The 19,208-nt window shown below is 42.8% G+C and overlaps 1 protein-coding gene across 1 annotated transcript in view; it reads right to left on the bottom strand.

Moving 5' to 3' along the window:
- MAD1L1 (mitotic arrest deficient 1 like 1) overlaps positions 1–19,208 on the bottom strand; it is a 2,477,345-nt gene that overhangs the window by 2,347,932 nt on the left and 110,205 nt on the right. The window contains exons 6-8 of the mRNA XM_085629234.1: positions 15,964–16,045; positions 7,715–7,845; positions 956–1,070 (exon numbers count right to left, since the gene is read on the bottom strand). Of these exons, the coding sequence (XP_085485360.1) occupies positions 956–1,070; positions 7,715–7,845; positions 15,964–16,045 (328 nt within the window). The remainder of the gene's footprint in view (positions 1–955; positions 1,071–7,714; positions 7,846–15,963; positions 16,046–19,208) is intronic.

Below are 19,208 nucleotides of genomic sequence, written 5' to 3'. Positions count from 1 at the left end.
TTTCCACTCTCCATCTGTCAATTGTTTTCTTTCTAGCTTCATTTTCAATATTTACCATATTTTTTTCTACTTACAATTAATTTCTTATTATACTTCCATTGCTATTTCTTATTGCTTCTTGCTTTTCAATCCATCTTCTTTTTTAGTCATGATTTCTCCTCCACGCCTTTATTTGTTCTTTGTTTTTCTTTTTCCTCCTTTCTTTCTACCCATTTCATTCAACTTTTACACCCCTTTATCCTTTCCTTTGTTACTCTAATGTTTTAACCCCATTCTTTATTTTCCCAATTCTTTCTTGTCCATTTTCTTTCTTTTGCTCAGTCTTTCATTTTAAGTCTTCCTCTTTACCTTGAGCTCACCCCTTCTTGCATCCTTTATCTCCTTCTGTCTTTCAAATTCTTAAGTAGATCTTTTTTTTTTACTTTGACCCCCATTTCTAATTCTACCTTTCCTTTCTTCCCTTTTCACATTTTTACACTGCTGTTCATCCTTCTGCTCATCCTACTTTTTCTATTTTATCTCTACTGCTTACTTTTTATTTTGGTCCATTCTCTCTCGCTTGCTCCATTTGCATTTAAGCATAAATAAAAGAAACCGCGAATAGGCCTTTATTAGTGCATCTAACCAGTTTTATTCGCTCACATTTATTTTCAGTGGTATAGTATAAACGCACATATGAATGTCATTTTTTTAATGACCCAAATAAAACACGTTAAGCATGTCTTGTGTCTACTATGGCCCTTTGCCAATATCCACAAAGTTACAAAATACTTTTTTTCATTTGCAATGCTTCCCCTCGATGGCATCTGAGGGCTACTGATTTGGGATGAAATTAGACAGAACAAAGGAAAGGCAGAAGAAGCACATCAGACAGACTGAACCTTGCTGTGAGAGACTTCAATTAAGTAAAAGAAGAAACGAGTGAGCAGGCCCTCCTCACTCCCCACTTCCTCACCTCTTTGTCCAGTTCCAAATTCACCAGCTCTTCTTTCATTTTGTCATACCGTTCCTTCACCCGTCTCAGGCTCTCCACCTCCTCATTCAGCAAAGCATTGTTTTCTTTTACCTCCCTAAAATGTCAAAAGATGTCGGTAAAAAAAAAGAAAAATACATATATATATGAAAAAATGATCTGCACTTCATCACAATGTGCCAAGCAGATCACCTGAATTCTAAACCTCCAGCAGAGCACTTTGGGCGGCCCTCTTTCATCTCTCCTGGAAAACACTTGTCTGGACAAGTCAAAATAAGATATGCTTATAGAACAGCCTTAAAAGAAATGGACCCATTTCATTACAAACTCTTGTAGGTTGAATACATGCTATGCATATGTAGAGGACATCTATCAATTACAGAACATCTCTCTGATCTGCAGCCCTTGGTACCGGAAGGATCTCACAGCGGCCCGGGGGTATGAAGCCTAGAGGCAACTATGTAAAGGCACATTGCTCCAGACTGTACTCTTCACTGTCCTGCTTGGTCCATGTGCGACTCCGGGCCGAGCGATAGAAGTAATGCACCCCAAAGAGTGTTGGGTGGCTATGATACCTGTCACTGTTTAACTTTGACGAACCTTGGGCTCATCCTACCCCTACCATAGCTAAACAACTGACTCACTCATTATATAGAAGCCCTATCCACTTAGGTGTGAGGTACAAATAGAACAAGCAGATGGACTTGAACCATTAAGGAAACAGTGCCCTAAGACCAAAGAGACAGAATTCACCCAGGAAGTCTGGTTTAAGAGGCAGGACCCTGACTTGGCAATAGGTAGTGGACATGTGAAACATTGATTTGACATCCTTTGGGTTTTCTTTTAAACATACCCACGGTACCCACCAATAAAAGATATATTTTGGGGTTACTTAGAGGTATTAGTTATTTATCTGGAGCCCTTGCAATTATCCAGTTCAACCTTATACTAAACGCACTCAAAATATTGACTCTGTCCTGGTGGTATCAAGTTGAGAGAAGGGGACTAATGATTAAGCATGCCACAAATGTGGGCTATTGCCCATTTTCTTTTTTTTTTTTAAACTCAGGGTACACCAAGGGTTCGATATCAGCGTTTTACTGTCTGGAGCAGGCCTTGCAACAACATACCGTTCATATTTCTGCTCACTACGTCTGTGGTGATTACAGGACCCTGAACTGTCGCTCACCGGTCTTCCAACGAGAATTAAAGCATATTAAACAGATTTCCCCCTGTATCTAGAAAAAAGATGACAGGAGACCAAGAGAGGAACTGAGAATTAAAAAAAAGTGCTTCCCAGTCAGTTACTGGTTGGTCATAGAGGAGCGGACCTATCCCGACAGCCCATGCTTTCCCACAGGAAACTAATGTTTACGGGTGACCTCCAGGTTTACTGGATATAAACCATTATTCACATTTGGATGCTGTCAACTTAATCAATTCAACTGGGAATTGTGTACATGCTACAGCTCCAAAGACACCACTTCCCACATCCTTAAGATAAACAAGCTAAAGGATGCAGTCCATCAGGTGATGCCTCAATGATGCTGACGTAACATTACTACTCTACACTAAACACCTTTGTGTCCATTCTATTCCAGCACACCAAGAGGAACCACTGTTCAGTTTGAGAACAGGTATCAAAATGCACGGCTGCAATTTTGATCTGAAACAACCAAAAGAAATCGACTGAACAATCCAGCCACTATCAGCTCGCAGGGACAAGAGCATTTCAACACCACTTGCATGTATACCAAGAAACTTCAGAAGCACCACAGTTAGCAAGATGGACTTTTAATTCTAAAGATGCAGCATGGTTAAAAAGAAATTTAGCAGCATCGAAGAGAGATATAGACTCCACCGTCTTTCCACATCACTCCGTGTTACATCGTATCAACTATTGTGCTAAAAGCTATATGGATAGTTTGCTAACAACTTAGTAAAAATCCAGGCTATCTAACCAGGAAGACCACAATATCACATAGAAGGCAAAGGAGGAATTTAAGGCAACAATCAGTCCCCCTCCTCATTCCACAGAAGCAGAACAAATGTCCTACTAAAGGCACTTTTATACCAAATTGCCTACATTTATTTTACATGGTGTGGTGGACCAATAATGTCAAGAGAGCCATACACCAAATTTCTTATATGCTAAGGTTGCTTTCTATCGCCAAATATGTCCTCCTTCAAAATCATCAATAACGTATCACAAACTTTACTGGGAAGGAAGAAGAACCAATCTGAAGTTTATGGAAACAAACCCCACACTACTGGGGCAGATGCAACTGCACAGATTTAGACTTCATTAGCAGTCACAAATATTACAATAAACTCAATGTGACATAAAACCGTATTCCGTAAACCAACAAAGCACATTATTGATAATGTGACTACAGGTTTCTTTTGAGGGGCAGATCCACTAGGGTATCATTTATCCGTAATCTTTGGCTGAGAGATTATGGCCAGAGATCAGCATTATCTTCAGGTTTATCATTATAACAGAAAGGGGCTGTGAACTGATTGACACTACCTCTCCACCTCCTTATTACTATTCTAGGATGCCAACTTGTTTGAAGCAGTAGGTAAATTATCTCACTTCACCAATCACGGAGTCAAAAATGCTAAACCAAAAATGCTAATTATTGGCAAAGTTTTGAAATTGTAAAGCTGCATTGTGATCTAGTAATATTAGATTATAAAGATGAACAGTGGTCCAAGCAACTATTTGCGGGGCATTCTTTGGCACCATAGATAGAAAGCTGAAAGACCACATTGGGCTATTCAAAGTTTAAATGGACACCATCTCAGCGATCCAAGTCTAGTAACTTTTACAAAAGAAGTCAAACTCTGGAGGGCATTCTTGGGGCACCTAACAGTGCCATCACAGATCTGATTAAGCTAAAATTTGGTCTAAAAAGGGAGGTGCTCGAATGCAGCATGCCAGTTCGGATTACTGGTCAAAGTTCTTATTTGTTGAGATGGTGGTTGCCATGTACCACAGAAATTATCAGATAAGAGTTATTAAAAGTGGGCTATTGAACGACTTTAGAAACCAGATTTGTTGTTTTCTGATGGAACAGCAGTCACTCGTAAACCAATTTTATAAAAGATAATATTGAAAAAGTTAACAATATTAGTTGGTAAATAATCTGTAACATTCTGCAAAGTATTATCCAAAGTACATGACTGTGTGCTTCCCATGGTGGAGAATGTCTACACCATGCTGTCTTATTCAGTAAGTGTTTGAGTTAGACTGAACACTCATGTCAAGATAATCTGCAAATATTGCTTCGGAAATTGATCACTACATAGTTTGTTGCAGGGCAAATCGACTAGAATGGCCGCACTACTTTAGCATATATTTACACAGGCAAAAGTGAAAAAATAAAAACCGCAAGTCTAGTATGCAACTATAAGATAAACCTGCACAAACATACGGTACTGGTGCATTATTGGTAAAATAGGTTTGGTATACATTAGTTCAAAATCTGTGATAGACAGTATCAAAGGACATAAAAGTATTTAAGTTGACGTTGTGCATAGGCAAATAACTGAATGATACCCCATAATACACATATCTTCGATACAAAGGCTGAAAAAGTATTTAAGACAAAGAGAATAACATGTTTAATTGTCTATTTTTCTTTCTGGCATATTTTTGGTTTTGAAAAACGTACTGAGTCGCTAAAGGATTTTAAAGTCTAATGATTATTTGCAGAGGGGTGAGGGCACCGGAGATGGGGATGTTGTGTCGACCAATATTTCACAATTCGATGCGTGGGCAGATGTGATTTAAAATGAGCGCAGTGATGTGATAGGTTTGAGAGTCCAGGGAGAGGCAGGGATCATCTGATTTTATGGATTTAAAATAGTTACAAACAGAATGACGTCGGCAGGGGTGTGAATGAATGTGTACTTAATTTATTGTCCTTTTAACAATTAATTTGGCCTGTGCTTCATATCTTAACAGTGATACTACAAAGGTTTTCATTTTAGTGTCCAAGTAGCTTTTTTTTTATAACCAACTTTACTAAATGATCTGAGCACGACACATAGCACAGTTCACAAGAGTACAGTGAACATGCACAACAGTACAGCAAGCACAGCCATCAATAATGCAAAACAATGCAGGGTCAACTCGACAAGCTGTAACATCTACACCATTTTACACCATAATCGGCCATGCTTTTAAGGACAACCTCAAGCTTCGAAAATCGGCTTCTCCTGGTGCGCACACCAATCTATCCCCTTGCGCCATCACCTGACGGTCGGTGGTTTTTGCTGTTTCCAGGTGCGAGCCATTAAGAAGCTTTTTTATATTATTTTTTGGATCATGTAACACAAATCAACATGTGTTGTCTGTTTATCAGGAACACGGACAAAAATACATAAAGTTCAAAATACATGACCATATGCTTTCATCCAGGTTTTGGTAGACATCTTCAAGCAACGCCTATATGTTCTAGTTCAATAAAAATAGAAAACAAGGCTTGTATGTCACTGTTAGGATGGTCCCTGGCAATTACAAAAATACATTGCACTAAGTACCAGACTGCTTGCAAAGCTTGTGAATGAGTATAGCCTCATAGTGGATCTTGGGCGCCATAGGTCCATCACATAAAACCGTGATAGCTGCAAACCATATTTTGTTAATCAGTAGTATGAACCAGACTTTTTTCTCTATGTCAAGGAGAGACATGCCTACTAGTTACTCTTGCATAAATGTATGCTGTTATGTGAAATCTATAACCTTGCGTTGATATTAGGTATGCAGGTCGCGTGCATAGCACATTTTCGATTGCAGGACTGTGTGTGTAGTGACAGTCTGAGTTCTAGACTAGTGGGATCCATTTTGGATGCCCCGGGTTTAATACTGTACTATATAGAGGATGGACATAGCTTCCTAGACTGTAGAGGTTCATTGCAGGCAGTCCTTTAGCTGAATGGTGAAGATCTAGACACTCAAGTGAGGAGGATGAAGTCAGGGATAAATATAAAAATCAATGAAGACCTTGTTAGCTAACAGTTATCAATTATTTCTTCCTGGGCACTGCGATTTGAGAGTGAGGAGTGGGATTTCAGTTTCTTTTGTTCAAGGTGAGAAAGTGTCACTGTGCAATACCCTGCAGCAGGACAGTCAGTCCAAGAGAAGAAGCCAAATGTATTCCCGCTAAGAGGAACACCCCGTGAAATCAGACTGAAAGAGGCCCCAGGAACAACCCATACCATGAGGGTGCCCTCTGTGCTCTCTGTGCGCTTCCAAGTGTACTACACCAGGATTTTGTAAATACAAGCACTACCAAGTTATCTAGCAGCCTGCCATTGGTCAGAGATCTGGAGTTGGAGACACTGGAGAGGAGGAGTTGTGGTGCCTCAGAAGCTGCGCTAGTTTGGCCTGGAAGACCGCAAATTCCTAAGACACATCACTTATGAATCGGCCCAGATACTATCTCTGCTGTGCCTGGACACCTGTCTGCACTAGTCTCTGAGGAACGTACCCAATGAAGAAGCTGTAGCACTGCACATGAGCTACAGCGCTTACTCCCTTAAGAAATTTCAGTTTCAAAGGGAGGCCACTGCTGAGGCACATACAGTAAGGCCAGAGATGTGCCAGTGGCAATACTAGAACTGCTACAACCATCAAGCAAGTTAAGTGGAGCTTAGCTTACAAATGGACCAACAAACTACAAGCATGCAGAGGAATATAGTGTGAGGAACTAAGACGTTGTGCCAAGGTCAACGCCTGAACTTAGTAGTGCATTTAACTACTGGAGAAACCAGAAGTGATTTGCATCTTTCCTAAATTCAGGCATATCCTGTGGGACACAGACATTCAATATCTTGAGGAACAGGAAGAGGGTAGAGAGAGAGTTTGGAAGGTACTGAAGATCGTAACTGAGAACCAAACATATAATTGCAATTCCAATTGAATTTGGAAGTATTTAGTTCTGTTGTGAAATTAAAGTACTTTCTTGTATACAAAAAAGAATAAGCACTGGGCTGGACAATATGCCATTTGTCTGTTGGTTGACCATTGAGTTCTGATCTCTTGTCCCCCACACTATTTCCCTCAAAATCATTTGACTGCCCAGCCCTTGCTACCCTGAGAGTCAAGTGAGGAAAGGGTTGTACTCAGTGCTTAAGTTGTAAAACAGTACATGTCAGAGCCCTCGTCAGGAGGCACTGCAGCTTGCATCATCCATTACCACGGCAACCGTTACCAATGACAGTACCAACACTACTTATCATCACGCTCCAACAAGTGTGACAGTTCAACACAACTACTAACCATCACCATCACCATCACAACCCCGATAAGTGTGACAATTCAGACTATTCCAGGCCCCCAAAGCGTGGCTGGCATGTATTAGTCATTTGTATTGAATTAATAAATAATTGTTGTTGTGCTAATCTCTAAATTAGATAAATAGCATTGACAATTAAGTGCCTCTTCCGAGCACTAGAATTCACCTGCTCAAATTAAGCACTGGTTGTACTTGGCCCAGTCTGCAGAGCCATAGTATGATGGACCCCAGAACATCAGTGGCAAACGATCCCAATCACCATCATTGCGGTGAAGTAACCACTGTCTGCCCTGTATCCCCAAATGGGGTCAGATAATACCCTTGAAAAAGATGCATTGTCAGCTGGGCACTGTTAAATAAAGTATCTTGTTCACACTGAAGTTAAGACAAACTTCGTGGTAAGTTAGAATGTTCAAAGACAAGAAGCCATTCATACCGATGATAGGCATTTTCCTCCTTGAGCTCCAGAAGCTCCTTCTCCATCTTAGGGAGACGTGCCAACTCAGATTTCATATTCCGTACGATAGCTGCATCTTGCTCCTGTGCAGCCAGTTTCTGCTCCAGCTCCTAAGAGGCAACATAGACATGTAGATGTTGGTTAGGCATTAGAGACACATGGTTGAACACCTACATTAAACGCAAGTAGAGCCATACTTTGCTTCAAATATCAGCAGTAAAATAAAAAATGTCATATATGAGGGAAAAGGAAGGATTATTTTACAGTGTAAGCATCTGTTCTTGGCATGCAGTGCTGTAGATTCACAAGCTTTGCATACTCCTAACATCTAGTGTTGGGTCCGGATGTGTGCCAAGTTGTTTTTTTTTTCTTCAACTTTCTGGCTCGTGATAAGATCTTGCGGTTTCAATGTTCTCATATGCAGATGACACGCAACTTATTATTACCCTGGGGAGAAAACCCTTAATCCACCAAGATCAGATTCAGGGATTGTATGGAGGGAAAAAAGCCCTATGGATGTCATTCAACTGCCTTCAACTAAATACAGGGAAGATGGAAATATAGCTTTTTGGAAAAGCTCCCTCCTATTTGTCCGATGATTGGTGGCCCCAGGAATTGGGACCAGCCCCACCCACAAAGGTATTGCGAAATTTGGGCATACTGATTGATGATGCCCTCTCTGTGAGAACATATAAACTCCAACTTTGGGTCCAGTTTTGAAACTATGTGCCTGCTTAGAAGAGCTTTTTAATGGTTGCCTTTTCAGTCCAGACAAACCATCACTCAGGCACTTATTATAAATTGCCTAGATTATGGAAACGCCCTTATGGTCGCGGCAAATTAAGCATTTTTTTTGCTAAGCTTCAGGTGATACAAAATACTGCTGCCTGTCTGATCTGCAAACTGCCATTCCGCTCTCCATCAGAGCCCACATTGAAACTTTTGCATTGGCTTCCGATAAAAAAAGTCCTTTTTAGTCAAACTTCTCTGCCTTGTCCATAAGTCCCTCTTTGGAAATGGGCAGCTCTATATACAAAAGAAATTAAATTTTTATGCGCCTACGCAAAAACCTCAGATCCAGCTGACAATTCTTACTTCATCCCTCCATATTCGCACAGCCAATATGGGGGAAGAACTTTTTCTCATATACACCCCACCCCCAATCTACGGAAGAAGCTACCCTTGCATATACAAGTTTGCACAGATTTTGCCTGTTTCAAGAAATTTCTCAAAACATGGCTTTTAAAAAAAAAAAAAATTCCCCTTGTAATTCTGGCCTATTATAGAAAGTTTTGCGTTGAGGCCCTCTTGGGGGAGATTCGTTAGTGCTTTACAAATATAATTAACAAAACATAACTCCTCCTCTTGGTGATAAAGCGCTTGGGCATCAACTCCATTATTAGATTGTTTTCCCGCAGCCGGTGAGAATGGAGTGTAGGTAAGTGTCAGTAAAGAGAGGTCAACGCATGTGCAAAAGTAAAGGAATTGCAACAGCCACAGGTGTCCTGGGAGGAGGGAGTGCGCATGTGAATCTACAGCACTACATGCGAAGAACAGATGCTTACAGGGTAAGTAACATAATCCGTTCAAGGCATGTGTGGCTGTAGCTACACATGCTTTGCTTAAACTGTAAAGCAGTGACCTCCAAAAGCAGCGGCTAACTTGCGAGTGTTGCATTTGTTTGGAAAAGTGTATGTAGCACTGCCTTACATACATTATCCTGTTGGCGTGATAGAACACCCACACATTAGTGTTTGGTGAAAGTGTGTGGTGTAGACCATGTAGCTGCTTTACATAGATCAGCGAGTGGGATATTACCCAGTAAAGCTGTGGGGGCCGCTATTTTGTGAGTAGAGCGTGCTGTAGGGGGCGTTGGTAAAGTCCTTTTGGCGTAACATGTTTGAATGCATTTAATTATTCACCTGGCAATGCCTGATATGGACTTTCCTTTGTGAGGGGGCAAAAAAGCAACAAGAGTTTGGTTAGACGAAAGTCTTAAGTTTTGTCTATGTAATACATCAAAGCTCTTTTAACATATAATGTATGAAGAGCTCTTTCCGCAACTGTGTCTGGTTGAGAAAAGAATACAGGTAACAACAGATTGGTTAGGGTGGAAAGGGGAGAACACTTTTGGAAGGAATTCTGGGTTGGTGCGAAGAACCACCCTATCCCTTTGTAACTGGTAGAAAGGTTCTACTAGGATTAGTGCCTGGAGCTCACTAACGTGTCTAAGTGAAGTGATGGCAATCAAAAAGGGGAACTTACAACATAGAAACTGCAGTGAACAATTACATAGTGGTTCAAATGGTGGGCCCATACGTCTTGTGAGGACAATGTTAAGATTCCACGTAGGTGCAGATGGAATTAGGAGGTGGAATCACACTCTCATGGCCTTCCATAAAAGCTTTGATGACTGGTACTTTAAACAAAGAAAAAAGTGTTGCCTTTTTTGGAGACAGGCGGCCACTGCATCAAGATGTAATCGTATGGAAGTGAACGCAAGGCCAGAGAGTTGTAGATGTAGAAAGAAACAGTTTTTTTTGTAAGGAAGAATTAATTTGATTGATACAGTTAAGACAGAAACAGAAATCTTTTCCATTTAGCTGCATTGCATGCTCTAGGAATAGGCCTACAGGCTTCTTTGAGACTGGTCATACAAACAGATGGGAGACTGAGACAACCGAATTCTACAATCTCAGGAGCCAAAGCTCTAGGCTGAATTCCTTGTGTTTTGGGTGCTTTAATTCTCCATGGTTCTAAGTGAGAAGGTCCGGGTTGTGGAACTATTGAGAGTTCAAGTAGTGTTGTGAACCAGGGCTGTTGGCCCGTGGAGAAGCCACTAGTATGAAATGTTTGCCTGAGCTACTGAACCAGAAATGGAAGAAGAGGAAAAGCATAGGCAAATATCCCCGACCAATTCATCCATAGAGCATTGCCCTTGGGTAGTGGTTGTGGGAACATGGAGGCGAAGTCTGGGCATTTTGTGTTGTCTGCAGTTGCGAACAGATGTATTTGTGGAGACCCCCACTTGTGGAAATAAGGGAAGAGGACATTGGGGTTTAGTTCCCAATCTGGACTTGTTGATGCATTGCGCTGAGGTCAGCAGTTGTAGCCTGCTCCTGGGAAGTGTTCTGCTAAGAGATGAATGTTGGGATGTAGAACCCAACACAAAACGATCCACGATAGGCGTGATAACTGTAGAGTGTGTTCCCCGCTGCCTGTTTTTGTACATAGTGCATGGTTGTCATATTATCCGTCCAGACTAAGACACCGTTGCCGATTAGGTGAGGTAGAAACACAATGCTAGTTGTACAGCTTGAAGCTAAAGGGTACTTGATGTGACGATCCCAGTGTTCGGTGTCCCAGAGACTTTGGACTGTGAAATTCTGTAAGTGAGGCCCAACCTATGAGTGATAAATCTGGTCAGGATGAGGAGGGGAACAGGGTCGATGAAAGGCCGCACTTTAAACAGGCTGTGTTTCACCACTGCAGAAGAGTGATGAGTGCAGCTGCCTAGCAACACTAGATCCTCTAACTGAGCCTGTGACTGAGACCATTGTTGTTGTGCTAGACATTCCTGCAGCATACGCATGTGTAATCGTGTTGATTGGGTCAGAAACATGGTAGTAGCGTTTGGAAATGTTTGATTCTTGCTGGTGTGGGATAGGCTAATCCCAGCTGTGTATTTAGGATAGCCCCTAGATACGGTTGAATCTGTAAAGGCTGCAGATGCGATTTTGGGAAATTGATAGTGTAGCCTAGCTGATGGAGCAGGTCTATAGTATTTTGAGTGTGTTGTTGGCACAGAGGAAGAGTGCTGGCTTTGATAAGCCAGTTGTCGAGATATGGGAATACATGGATGTTTGGTCTGTGAAAATGTGCTATGCTACCAATGCTAGGCATTTGGGGACTACTCAAGGTGCAGTAGTCACTCCAAATGGGAGGACTTTGAATTGGTGATGTTTGCCTGCTATCACAAATCTTAAACATTTGCGATGCATCGGATGTATTGGAATGTGAAAGTAGACGTCCTTTAAGTCTAGGGCTGAAAGAAAGTCGCCTTGATGTAGACGTGGAATCACATCTTGGCGAGTGACCATATGGAAATGCTCCGACAGGATATAATGATTTAAGGGCCATAGATCTAAGAATGGCCGCAAAGATCCATCCTTTTTGGGAATTAGGAAGTACAGGGAGTAAACCCTCGACGTTTAAGAGGGACGGGTTCTATGGCTACTTTGAGTTGAAGAGCTTGAACTTTGTTTGAATAATGTTAGGTGTTCCAGACAGAACTTGTGAGTGTGAGGTGAAATGTTTGGAGGTGTGGTGATGACCTCCAGATAATAAAAATGTTGGATAATGTCCAACACCCACTGATCCGATGTTATGGATCGCCAAGCGGGGAGAAACTGTTGAAATCATCCCCCAACAGGTGTGGAATGATGGGGGGGGGGGGGCGTGAGGAGAGAGTCACTGCATTGTGGTGGGTAGAGCACCATGTGGGGAAGCACCTTTGCCTCTATACCTTCAGTTGTTGCAAATGTATGTACTCCTGTAGTATCCTCAGGGAGAGGGGTGGTGACTCTGCCCTCAGTGGTATAAGGAAGAGGGATCAGGAGATGGTTTCGAGCACGCCCTATTGGAGGAGCAGTGAAAGTAGCCACAGGGACTTGGTGTTTGTAATGCACCCACTGACTTTGCAACTTCTGTGTTCATCTTTATCCTCAAGAGCCTGGTCAGCCTTAGCGCCAAACCGGTGTTCCATATCAAAGGGGACATTTAAAATGCTTTGTTGCACCTCTGGCATAAAGCCAGATATGCGCAGCCAGGTATGGCAATGCAACAAAACACTAGCATTAATGCCCCTGGAAGCAGTGTCTGTAGAGCAAGGGCGCACCTAACGAAGGTATTAGAAAAAAGCTTGTCCTCGGCTACAAGCTTGACTCCTCTCCTTTTATGCTCCTCTCCAAGGAGCTGGAGGAGCACCTTCATTTCCTCCCAGTGAACACGGTTGTATCTTGCCATTAACCCCAAGGTATTAGCAATACGCCAGGGATTGGCGGACTGCGCGGCTACATTTTTGCCAGAGGCATCAATGAGCTTACTTTACTTATCAGGAAGTGGAGCGTCGCTGGAAGCCTGGGAATTAGCCCTCTTAAGGGCTTTGGTGACAACAAGAGAGTCAGGTGGAATTTGCCCCCTGACATAAATGGGGATCAGAGGGTGAGGATTTTTTATTTAATTAAACATAGATTTTTTTTGATTTTTTTTTTTTTAAACACACCGCACATGACCTTGGGAGTGATAATACAGGCTTGCACAGGATCTTTAAAAAGCTCATCGGTATGTTGCAGCAAACCCTTCAGCAAAGAGAGATAATGCGTTGCCATGTGTGTTGTGGCAAGGATTTCAAAAATGAATTCCTACTCTATAGGCTCCTTACAGAGTGTTACCTGATGGTAAGTTGCAGCCCTGCCAATAAGCTCCTGATAAGAGGTGGTGTCATCAGGAGGAGATGGCCTAACAGGGTACAAGTTGAAGTCAGCGTGTCCTGAAGGGTCAAGGCCGTGGGCCGTCTAAGGATCAAGGGGCTATGGTGCATCAAAGTTATCATCCCCTGTCCCATGCACATCTGGGAATGAATGTGGGGAACCTTGAGGAGTGATGTCTAATGGATCACCCATAGAATGATGTGGCGAGTGTAAAGGTGGTGGTGGCAGAGGCGGAGGAGAAGCTGGTGTAGAAGGGTGCAAAGGACTGAGGGCCTAGTCAGACTTCTTAAGTTGCGCCGGTAAATCAATGGCCTCTCCCAAAAAGAGTTGGCGCTTAGATGGAGGTGGCACAAGAACCACAGTCTTGGCCAGAATTCTCTTAGTGCAAGGCTGTATTTGGATTTGCCTCTGGCGGTCATAGAGTTTCTCCTGCATTTTGTGGAGAATCGGTTTCATTTGAGTACCAGGGTCAGATGTCTGTGCCGGTTACGAAATCTTCGGAGCAAGATGGTTTTGTGTTTCAGTGCCAAAGATGGAGCTGGTCGGCTCTGTACCAAAGTGGCTGGCTTCAGATGGAGTTTTGGTGCCGAACCAGAGGGCGCGGCAACCAACTCACATTTTCGGTGCCAACCATGGCCTGCTGGCAGTGGTGGCCCAGGAGCCTTACGCTTGGTTGGAGATGATGTGTTTTCGGTGGCAGAACGGGGACTTCAGTACTCCCACTACGCTGACCCAGTGGAAGGTCCTGAAACTCAAGGTTGATTTCCAATTCAGGGTCTTCGATGGAAAAGGCTTCTTTTTTGGCTGAAGAGGCTTAATGGAGTTCTTCCTCCTGGTGTCCAAAGATGTTGGGAATGAAGTCTACCTCTTTCCGCTAGAGCTCCCTGCGACGTGCCCTTTTGTCCCGTAGAGTTTTCTTCGACAGAAACGATTGGCAGGCCACGCAGTCCTCTTCCCTGTGTTCAGGAGACCAAGACAAGTTTCAGACCTGGTAAAGGTCCATCAGCGGGTACTTGGCGTGCCACCTAGGGCAGAAACGGAAAGGCATCCGTTCATCAGCAGGCCATTGTATGGCAAAGCCGAAGGGGGTAGAAAGATAGGACCAAAGGGCGCTGTTAGATACGGTCAATAGTTTTTCAATTTTCGAAATGCAAAAGGTGAGAATGTGTTCGATAACACTACAGCTGAAGGTAAAGGTGAAGCGAGAACCGAAAGGAGTCCGAAACGGTCTAGACTGAGCACAGACGTCCGAACCTGTCGTGGAAAGAAAACATGGAGTCGATGCCCATGAGAATTATCACCAAGGAGTCACTTTACCTCGTGACTTAATAGACTTCTTCAAAGAAAAATTATTTGCACACATCCAGACGCAACACTAAATGGCAGGAATATGCAAAGCATGTGTATCTACAGCCACACATGCCTCGAACATGTTTCTCCATGACACCAACTCTACAAAATCCTTCAAGGAATGGCAAGACTCTAAGTGAAATCCCAAGACATATCACAGAGTAAAACAGACTGGTCTACAATAGGGGGTCCTCTTCTACAAAGTGAACCCCTTTCTGGTTCTGCCTTATCTCAATTGAGGCAAGTCTTTGCTGGCCAGGGTAACAGTATTCCAGAGATTCTTCAGACTCCATCAAAGAGCCTTCTACTTGCAGCAGTTCTTCCGATCAAAATCCTTAAATAATACAGATTAATGCTACAAAAAGATCTTCACTGGCTTCCACACACATCACATTTAAGAAATGCTGCATCAGTAACACTCCACCAAAATAATCAACACCACTAGACTGGAAATAAGGAATGCAAGCAAACAGCAAAAGACTAGATGCCAGCCCTTCTCCTTTGAGCCAAGAGCATGGACTCCAGCCCTGTTCAGACCACACCACTCATTCGTTTTTAATCTACACCTCATTGCATTATAACATGCAGCTTCTGTACTTCGAGGAACATTCCTCCCACAGGCCCCTGTCAATCACACCCTGTCCCATTATGCCTTCCCACCCAATTCCCTATACTCCCTTCTAGGACTAGCAGGTCACCCTTTACCATCCTCTCCCCACAGACTTCCTTCCACCGTGCTTCGCATACCTGCCCACCCAAGCCTTGCTACGGTGTACAATTATTTCTGGATATGTGCTCTGTTGCTTCGTAGCAAAGATTGTGCTATAACTGAAAGACAGAAGAAACGATATTAACGGCAAAACGTTTTAAATTACCACAAGGTGGGCAACTCGGAGGTCTGATTGCATAAAAGACAAAGGAAATCATCTGTTTTCCAAGAAACCTGTTTGTGCTATCTGCGCAGATAAAGATTGCACTTTTATGTAAACTTTGAGCTAATTGTTATTTGAATATTGTGCTTGCATTCATCTGACACACCGAGAGTCAGAATATCCACAGAATAACTTATTGCCAGGGCTGATCTTAACATACAGGGTGTTGAAATCGCTCTAGAATTGTGAAAATATTTGCCAATTTTTAAATCTCTTGTGACTATTTTGACCAAGCATTTCTTGGTACATTTTAAGTCCTTCTATAAGAAAGAGAGCAAAAGACAAAGACCGAGAACAAGAGAGAAAAGCATGACATAGCATTACTGAGAATGATAGTTAACAAGATTATGCAGGAAGCAAGAGCAAAAAGGGAGTGAGCGATTCCCAAAGAAAAAGATCTACAAAAAGAAATAAAACGTACAAAATTGACAGAAGTAGACAGAAAGTGTCTTACCTTTATCTTCTGTTCTTGCTCTGCATTTAAGGTCTGGCATGCCTGCAGGACCTGCAAGGTCTGGCTAGATTCCTGACTTTTCCTGTAATACAGACACATACACATCAACCATTCCCATCCATTTCAGCAGACTGCATAGGCAGAAGAGGCATAAAGAAACAGTATCGCCACTATCAAAGTTTGCACACAGCATCAAATTCAGAATGCCCAGGCCATGAATGCCAATTTGCTGATCATTCACATACAAATAAGTTCCCAGCATTCAACAATAATTTCATAAAACAAGAAAGCAGCAGCTACAGTTCCTTGCTGGAAAGGAAGAAATAATTCCCATACAGAACAGAAAAACTGCAGTTACTTTGTGCTTTTCTCACCAACGTTTTCTTTCGGAGAAGCTTACAGTGTTACTTATTTGCAATGACCCTCTCAATGTAGCAGTTTTATTAGCTTGTAGACCCAATTGCCACTTGTACTCGCTTGTATTGGCTTCTATCTTATTAACTACTTCCTAGTCACAAACACTGCTACACAACTCCAGATCCATTCTGTTGGATCCTTCCCATAGTATCATACAAATTCTGGACTGTGAGAAATTGGGTTGTTGGTTGACTAGGATATGGGCCCTGGTCAAGCAACAGCCGCAAAAAGTCACCTAATTAAACTGCGCTTACCCTGGGTAGCTTGGCTCAAAAAGCAGCCAAGCTTAACTTGGAGGCAACATGTAAAGTATTTATGCGGCACACAAACAGTAATAAAGTGAAAACACCACACAAGAAAAATACCACACCAATTTAGAAAAGTAGAGTACATTTTAATAAACTATTTAACACCAAGACAACAAATCCAATCAGTAATACCGGAATTATCAATTTTTAAAGATTTTAGTAAAAAACGCGCCAAAAAGGATAAAGTGCAAACTATGGATATCTGGTTGTGCTGGACCAGGTCAAAGTCATACTTTCAAGCCGATCGTGACGGAGCGCAGGTCGGCTACAGTCACCAGATTAGGCCCGCTAAAGTTAACTTTCTCAATTCAGCGCCAAGATTCCAATACGTGGAGGCTGGGGTTTTGAGGAGCAGGGAGGGCGTCGCAGGAGGCTGCCAGAATAGCACGAACAGCAGTCAAGGAGTCATGGGCGGGCGTTGCTGGAGCTTTGCATTGGCAGTCCTCGTGGACGGTCTATGCTGTAGCCAGAAGAGGTGGCTGCTAGAGCTTTGCATTGAATAACGTCGCAGGTAGTGGGATCTTGGTGTAATCAGGCCTGTTCACGGTCCCAAAGAGCCCAAAAACTTCATTATAGGTCTCCGAGGCCACACCAACGGTCCAGGACCTGAGGAGCACAACTTGGGCGTTAGGAATTTGCTTTAGCTGGGTCCAGAGACTGGTGCTCGAAGTTGAGAGCCTTTTATTTCCCAAAGGTTCAGATCAAGAGCAGACTAGCCCTTGGAGTCACTCTGGCATCCTGGGGCCAAGGTTGAAGGTCCAGTTCTCTTCTCCCAGGCAAGGAGGCAGCACAGCAGCAAGCCAGTAGTTTAGCCAGGGCAGCAGACCAGCAGTCCTTTGAGCAGTACAGCAGTCTTTGCCGGCAGAGTCCACAGGTCCAGAAGTGTACTGTAGAGTTGGATCTAAGGGTCAAAAATGTATACCGGGTGTGCACTTTGAAGTAGAGGAGGTATTCAGAGGTTTCCAGACCCTCCCCCCTCCCCACCTCCAACAGAGGGGCTTGGAATTTCATGCCTCCCTGCCCTGACCCTAGATTGTCACAATAGACTGGTGTCAACCACTTTGTGAGTGTGCTCAGGCAGAGCCTTTGTGATGTACAAAAGTGGTAGGTGACAGTCTTGCTGTTTTTTTTAACTCAGACTGGACATCCTGCCAACCCCTATCTTCCCTTTGTGGCACTGTCTGGAAACATTACACAAAGACCAACTGCCAGCTACACCTAGTCATGTGACCCAAGACATGCTACAGGAACAAAAGGGCAAAGGATAGGAAATTGTCAACTTTCTAAAAGTAGCATTTTCACAATCGTAATCAAAATTCTGACTTTATCAAAAAAAATAGGGGTTTTCATTTTTCATTACAATTTCAAAAACCCCAAACATATTATACCTACCAGCTCCCAAATGGAAATCTTATTAAATGTAATAAGGAAAACCCAATCTTAACCTATGGCAGGGGTAGGTCTTACAGCAGTGTTAAAACTAATTTAGGAGTTTTTCCACTACCAGGACAAGTAAAACTTAAAAGTATATGTCCAGCTTTTTAATTACACAGCACACTGCATTATGGGCTACCTATGCCATATCTTAGCAGTGACACATGTAACAAAAGAAAAGTTTAAGGCCAGGCAAGGGAGTTTAAATGCCAAGCTGATATGGCGGTTTAAAACTGCATTCAGGCTGCATTGGCAGGCCTGACACATGTTTTAAAGTGCTACTTAAGAGAGTGGCACTTAATTTACAGTCCCTGGGTATATGGTATAACACTCTACATGGGACTTACAAGTAAATTAAATATGCCAATCGGGTGTAAGCCATGTTTAGGGGAGTGAGCACAAGCACTATACCACTGCTTACCAGAGCTAAAGTGCACTGTGCTAAGGCCAACAAAAACACCTTCAGCAAAAAAGTGAAGAGTAAAGGTAGAACGTTTGGGGATGACTCTGCAGAGAGGACCAGGTCCAACACATCACTAGTCTGCAAACACAAGTACAAATGAATCCAGCTCAACTTAACGCTTAAGCCAGCCATCTTTTTCTTTTTTTTTTTTTGGGGGGGGGGGGGGGGTTTATATAGCGCGAACTCGACCTGATGGTATCAGCTATCAGAGCACTTTACAGGAGCACCAGTTGGGTTACAGATGGACACATTCACTTTGTTAGGCCCAGCAAGACGAAGCGATTTGCCCAGGTGTTGAGCGTCCCTGCTGAGACTCAAACCCGGTTCCCCAGCATCGAGGTAGACTGCTCTAGCCATTAGGTCACATCACTTTGCTCTGCTCCTTTTTCCCTTATAGCTGTACCTCTTCCAATCCTTCCAACAACTTCCCAAAATGACATTGTCCTCAAATCTATATACACTTCCAATTTGGCATGCCTCCATCATTGCCAAAAATGGCCTTGAGGTGAAATTAACAATAGTCTTTCATAAACTTTTCTTTAAGCGACCAATTAAGACTCCGAGCATCACCCCTTGGAGACAATCCTGAGCTGTAAGTGTACAAGAGTCATCGGCACCAACCG

Source organism: Triturus cristatus, chromosome 10 (assembly GCF_964204655.1).
Source record: "Triturus cristatus chromosome 10, aTriCri1.1, whole genome shotgun sequence".
Lineage (NCBI taxonomy): Eukaryota > Metazoa > Chordata > Amphibia > Caudata > Salamandridae > Triturus > Triturus cristatus.
Note: the sequence above shows the minus strand (reverse complement) of the source record. Positions and strands in the feature narration are given on the sequence as shown.